Raw genomic sequence first — 6,814 nt, forward strand, 5'->3', positions numbered from 1 at the left:
GGGTGGTTGGTGGGTGGTTAGTGTTCGGCTAGTGTTCAACATGATTTAATAAAGAAGAGACAATAACGTGAATACTATACAAAATACAAAATAACAAATGTGAAAACCGAAACAGTCCTATCTGGTGCAGAAAACAAAGACAGAAGACAACCACCCACAATCCCCAACACAAAACAAGCCACCTATATATGATTCTCAATCAGGGACAACGATTGACAGCTGCCTCTGATTGAGAACCATATTAGGCTGAACACAGAAACAGACAAACTAGACACACAACAAAGAATGCCCACCCAGCTCACGTCCTGACCAACACTAAAACAAGCAACACACATAAGAACTATGGTCAGGACGTGACAAAAGGTTACTTTGAAACAGTTACAGAGTTTAATGGCTGTGATAGGAGAAAACTGAGGATGGATCAACAACATTGTAGTTACTCCACAATACTAACCTAATTGACAAGTGAAAAGAAGGAATCCTGTACAGAATAAAAATATTCCAAAACATGCATCCTGTTTGCAACAAGGCACTAAAGTATTACTGCAAAAAATGTGGCAAAGCAATTGACTTTTTGTTCTGAATACATGTTTGGGGCAAATCCAATACAACACATTACTGAGTACCACTCTCCATATTTTCTTGCATAGTGGTGACTGCATCATGTTATGGCTATGCTTGTAATCGTTAAGGACTGGGGAGTTTTTCAGGATAAAAGGTAAACAGAATGGAGCAAAGCACAGGAACAATCCTAGAGGAAACATCCAACTTGACAGAGCTTGAAGAATGTAAGAAAATTGCAAATAATTGCAAATTGCTAATATTTTACATTCCAGCTGTGCAAAGCTCTTCGAAACTTACCCAGAAAGACTCACAGCTGTAATCGCTGCCAAAGGTGATTCTAACATGTATTGACTCAGGGGTGTGAATACTAATGTAAATAAGTTATTTCTGTATTTCATTTTCAATAAATTATCAAACGTTTCTAAAAACATGTTTTCACTTTGTCATTATTGGGTATTGTGTGAAAAAAATATTTAATCGATTTAAAAGTCAGGCTGTAACACAACAACATGTGCAATAAGTCAAGGGGTGTGAATACTTCCTGAAGGAACTGTAGTTCCCTAGAACCGAAAGTAGACAAGTAGTAAGTAGTGTGTTACAAAATATGTGTTCCCTTAACCTTACTGTCATACCATAACTTTACTATCATACCTTGACTTTACTATCATACCATAACCTAACTGTCATACCTTAACTTTACTGTCATACCTTGTACCAACTGTCCCCAGCAAACCAACGAGACTGCTTTCACAGTCCTGGGTGACATAGTGAAATGTGGGAAGACGGACATTGAGACCTGCCTAAGATCTGTAACCCTGGTGACTCCAGAGTCCATGGTAAGTTAGCCTTTCTGCAGTGACACACCCACATGATAGTATCGTATTAAAATATATCAACATCAAACCATGTTGTGTATGTTCAGGGGAAAAAAGCTCAATGTTGAGACTTCTGCTGCTACCAGTGACTCATATCATCACTTCAGGGTTGGAGTAAATTACATTTAAATTCCAGTCAATTCAGGCAGTCCACTGAACTCCAATTCCAATGCTCTTCATTGTTTTTCAGTGAGGAACATTTGGAATAATTAGGTTAACTTTCTGAATTGACTGGAATTGACTCCAACCCTGTTCCACACTCCTTATCACCAGGGGAGTCTCATTTATTCAAATTGTAATTTGATCACTTGCAGATGATCGTCATTGAGGCCAGTGGAAGGGTCTTTGTCAACAAGATGTTTTCTCAGTTGCCGCTTTTCATGGGTGAGTGACTGATTGATGGCTGCTTGAGAAAAGGGATACAGAAATGTGATATCTGTCTAATTGTTTGTAGTCATTAATCAGTATGAACGTATGTTTGAAACCCTTCCCATGCAGTACGTACTGTACCAGAAGTTGTCTCTTTTTTTCGTCTTTCTTTCCTTGTTTAGCAGCATGTTTATTTATTTATTTATTTTACCGTAGGGGATGAGGTAGTTGTTTGGGCTATTTATAGATGGGCTATGTACAGGTGCAGTGATCTGTGAGCTGCTCTGACAGCTGGTGCTTAACGCTGGTGAGGGAGATAAGTGTTTTTCAGTTTCAGAGATTTTTGTAGTTCGTTCCAGTCGTTCACTGGCAGCAGAGAACTGGAAGTAGAGGTGGCCAAAGCCCTGGATGTCATGGAATTTGCTAAATATTTTAACCAACTGATAAAAGACACATGTGCTAAATCAAGGTGACTTACAAAGAGAGGACCTGGAATTGGGGGTGACCAGTGAAATACATCTGCTGGAGCGCGTGCTACAGGTAGGTGCTGCTATGGTGACCAGTGAGCTGAGATAAGGCGGGACTTTACCTAGCAGGGTCTTGTAGATGACCTGGAACCAGTGGGTTTGGCGACGAATATGAAGCGAGGGCCAGCCAACAGGTCGCAGTGGTGGGTAGTATATGGGGCTTTGGTGACAAAACGGATGGCACTGTGATAGACTGCATCCAATTTGTTGAGTAGGGTGTTGTAGGCTATTTTGTAAATGGCATCACCAAAGTCGAGGATCGGTAGGATGGTCAGTTTTACGAGGGTATGTTTGGCAGCATGAGTGAAGGATGCTTTGTTGCGAAATAGGAATCCAATTCTAGATTTAACTTTGGATTGGAGATGTTGATGTGAGTCTGGAAGGAGAGTTTATCAGTCTAACCAGACACCTAGGTATTTGTAGTTGTGCCACATATTCTAAGTCAGAACATCCAAAGTAGTGATGCTGGCGGGCGGGCAGGTGTAGGCAGCCCGATTGCTTGAAGAGCATGCATTTAGTTTTACTTGTATTTAAGAGCAGTTGAAGGCTATGGAAGGATAGTTGTATGGCATTGAAGCTCGTCTGAGGGTATTAACACAGTGTCCAAAGAAGGAGGCCAGAAAGTATACAGAATGGTGTCGTCTGCGTAGAGGTGGATCAGAGACTCACCAGCAGCAAGACGAAATCATTGATGTATTACAGAGAAAAGAGTTTGGCCCAAGAATTGAACCCTGTGGCACCCCCATAGAGACTGCCAGAGCCCAGACAACAGGCCCTCCGATTTGACATACTGAACTCTATCGGAAAAGTAGTTGGTGAACCATGCGAGGCAATCATTAGAGAAACCGAGGCTGTTGAGTCTGCTGATGAGGATGTGGTGATTGACAGAGTCGAAAGCCTTGGCCAGGTCAATAAATACGGCTGCACAGTATTGTTTCTTATTGATGGCGGTTAAGATATCGTTTAGGACCTTGAGCGTGAATGAGGTGCACCCATGACCAGCTCTGAAACCAGATTGCATAGTGGAGAAGGTACGGTGGGATTCGAAATGGTCGGTAATCTGTTTGTTACCTTGGCTTTCGAAGACCTAAGAAAGGCAGGGTAGGATAGATATAGGTCTGTAGCAGTTTGGGTCAAGAGTGTCCCCCCCTTTGAAGAGGGGGATGACCGCAGCTGCTTTTCAATCTTTGGGAATCTCAGACGACACGAAAGAGAGGTTGAACAGGCTAGTAATAGGGTTTGCAACAATGGGGAAGGCTTGGGCGGGTTGCTGTGGAGGGTTTCGGGCAGTTGCGCGGGGGTAGGGGTAGCCAGGTGGAAAGCATGGCCAGCCATAGAAAAATGCTTATTGAAATTCTCAATTATAGTGGATTTATCGGTGGTGACAGAGTTTCCTATCCTCAGTGCAGTGGGCAGCTGGGAGGAGGTGCTCTTATTCTCCATGGACTTTACATTGACCCAGAACTTTTTTTTAAATTTTTAAATTTTTAATTTTTTTTGAGTATTGCAGGAAGCAAATGTCTGCTTGAAAAAGCTAGCCTTGGCTTTTCTAATTGCCTGTGTATATTGGTTTCTAACTCCCCTGAAAAGTTGCATATCACGGGGGCTATTCAATGCTAATGCAGAACGCCACAGAATCTTTTTGTGCTGGTTAAGGGCAGTCAGGTCTGGAGAGAACCAAGGGCTATATCTGTTCCTAGTTCTAAATTTCTTGAATGGGGCATGCTTATTTAAAATGGTGAGGAAGGCATTTTTTAAAGAATAACCAGGCATCCTCTACTGACGGGATGAGGTCAATATCCTTCCAGGATACCCGGGCCAGGTTGATTAGAAAGGCCTGCTCGCTGAAGTGTTTCAGGGAGCGTTTGACAGTGATGAGTGGAGGTCGTTTGACCGCTGACCCATTACGGATACAGGCAATGAGGCAGTGATTGCTGAGATCTTGGTTGAAAACGGCAGAGGTGTATTTAGAGGGCAAGTTGGTTAGGATGATATCTATGAGCGTGCCCGTGTTTACGGATTTGGGGTGGTACCTGGTAGGTTAATTGATAATTTGTGTGAGATTGAGGGCATCAAGCTTAGATTGTAGGATGGCTGGGGAGTCCAAGTTTAGGTCGCCTAGCAGCACGAGCTCTGAAGATAGATGGGGGGGGCAATCAGTTCACATATGGTGTCCAGAGCACAGCTGGGGGCAGATGGTGGTCTATAGCAGGCGGCAACGGTGAGAGACTTGTTTTTAGAGAGGTGGATTTTTAAAAGTAGAAGTTCAAATTGTTTGGGTACAGACCTGGATAGTAGGACAGAACTCTGCAAGACTATCTCTGACGTAGATGTGCAAACACCGCCCCTTTGGGTCGTCTATCTTGTTCTGAAAAATGTTGTAGTACGGATGGAAGATTTCAGAGTTTTTGCTTGAAGTTTTATTGTGGTCTTTCCTAAAGCCAGGATTCAGACACGGCTAGGACATCTGGGTTGCTAAAAGTGTGCTAAAAGCACGTGAATAAACACAAAACAAATAAAAAATAAAAAACAACAAAATAAAACAAATAAAACAAAGCTTCTAATGTAACATGCAAAAAACCAAGGCTATTACGGTTACAGAAGTCAACAAAAGAGAGTGACTGGGGAATAGGAGTGGAGCTAGGCACTGCAGGGCCTGGATTAACCTCTACATCGCCAGAGGAACAGAGGAGGAGTAGGATAAGGGTACGGCTAAAGGCTATGAGAGTTGGTCGTCTAGGACGTCCGGAACAGAGAGTAAAAGGAGCAGGTTTCTGGGGGCGATAAAATAGATTCAAGGTATAATGTACAGACAGAGGTATGGTAGGATGTGAATACAGTGGAGGTAAACCTAGGCATTGAGTGATGATGAGAGAAATATTGTATCTAGAAACATCATTGAAACCAGGTGATGTCATCGCATATGTGGGTGGTGGAACTGAAGGGTTGGATAAGGTATATTGAGCAGGGCTAGAGGCTCTACAGTGAAATAAGCCAATAAACACTAACCAGAACAGCAATGGACAAGGCATATTGACATTAAGGAGAGTCATGCTTAGCCGAGTGATCATAAGGGTCCAGTGAGTAGTGAGGTTGGTTGGGGTCACGGCGATTCAGACAGCTACCCGAGCCATGGGTAGCAAGCTAGTAGAAGACGGAGGTCTGTTTTTAGCCACCTCGTGCGTTTCCGTCGGTAGATTAGTGGGTTTCCATGTGGTAGAGGGGACCAATCCAATTGGCAAAATAGTTATAGTGGCCCAGGAAAACTGTTCGAATAACCTTTTCAGCTAGCAGCCGATATGCTCAAGACAGCTAACGACTAATGGGCCACACACACCGCAGATGGGCGTTCAGGTTACGTTGTGACGGAGGAGCCAGTTGGATAACTCCCTCGGGCAGATAATGTTGGTAGTCCTGTCGTGAGGCTCCGCATCGGCAGTAAAACGGGTCCGGCTAGGTGATTGTAGCCCAGGAGTGGCTGATGGAGCTCTTCAGCTGGCTAGCTCCGGGTAAATTGGTGTTTGCTCCAGGACCAATGTTAGCCAATATTCACTCGGATAGCAGCTAGCTAGCTGCAAGATCCAGGTGTAAATGTCCAGAGCTTGCAGTAGGAATCAGGGGATATGGAGAGAAAATAGGTCCGGTATGTTCTGGTCTGAGTCGCGTTGTACAAAACTGTCGATAGCTTTCCGAGCTAAAGGATAGGATAGCTGATGACCGCTAGTTATCTGAATACTAACGTTAGCTAGTGAACTGGCTAACTTCTGGCTAGCTTCTGTTGTGGATTTCAGATTTGAGGTGACTAATACTTTTAAAACTTTTAAAAGAAACAAACAGATTCGCACCACATTTGGTGAAAGGGGTTGCAGGAGAGTGTTTTGAAGTTGAGTTTTTATAAGAAAGAAAAGCGAAGAAAAAAATATATATACACGGGACACGACGAGGACAAAGGACGTCTACGCCATCTTGGGATCAAGTAAGGATCATGGAACACCACAAGCATCCCACAAGTGGGAGCTAAAAGTTAATGGTAAACCAGATTGTGACCTGAACTTGTGTATATTTTCCACAGCGGATGTAAGAATCTTTCAGCCCTCTACGTTCTACATCGTTGTGCATACCTCTTATGGGCTCCGTCTAGAGGTGCAGCTAACACCTATAATGCAGGTCTACATCGTAGCTAGCAGTTCACACAAAGACAAAACACAGGGTATGTTTCTCTTTGTTCATTTAACGTCTTTGTGGAAAGATGAGCGTCTTTGGGTCTTTGAAAAGCGCTATATAAATCTCATGCATTATTATTATAAAAGATGATTTGTTATCAAACTATTGTTAATGTAGCCTCCCGGCCTCCGGGGTGGTCTAGGGCACTGCATCGCAGGCTAGCTGCTGCCACCAGAGGACTCTGGGTTCGCCGCCCAGGCTCTATGTCGCAGCCGGCCGCGACCGGGAGGTCCGGTGGGGCGATGCACCAATTGG

The 6,814-nt window shown here is 43.7% G+C and overlaps 1 protein-coding gene across 1 annotated transcript in view; it reads left to right on the forward strand.

Annotated features, from left to right (window-relative positions):
- LOC112076896 (mucin-5AC-like) overlaps positions 1 to 6,814 on the forward strand; it is a 24,716-nt gene that overhangs the window by 13,526 nt on the left and 4,376 nt on the right. The window contains exons 7-9 of the mRNA XM_024143538.2: positions 1,276 to 1,400; positions 1,754 to 1,823; positions 6,408 to 6,545. Coding sequence (XP_023999306.2) covers positions 1,276 to 1,400; positions 1,754 to 1,823; positions 6,408 to 6,545 — 333 coding nt within the window. The remainder of the gene's footprint in view (positions 1 to 1,275; positions 1,401 to 1,753; positions 1,824 to 6,407; positions 6,546 to 6,814) is intronic.

Source organism: Salvelinus sp. IW2-2015, unplaced genomic scaffold (genome assembly GCF_002910315.2).
Source record: "Salvelinus sp. IW2-2015 unplaced genomic scaffold, ASM291031v2 Un_scaffold4111, whole genome shotgun sequence".
NCBI classification, from domain to species: domain Eukaryota; kingdom Metazoa; phylum Chordata; class Actinopteri; order Salmoniformes; family Salmonidae; genus Salvelinus; species Salvelinus sp. IW2-2015.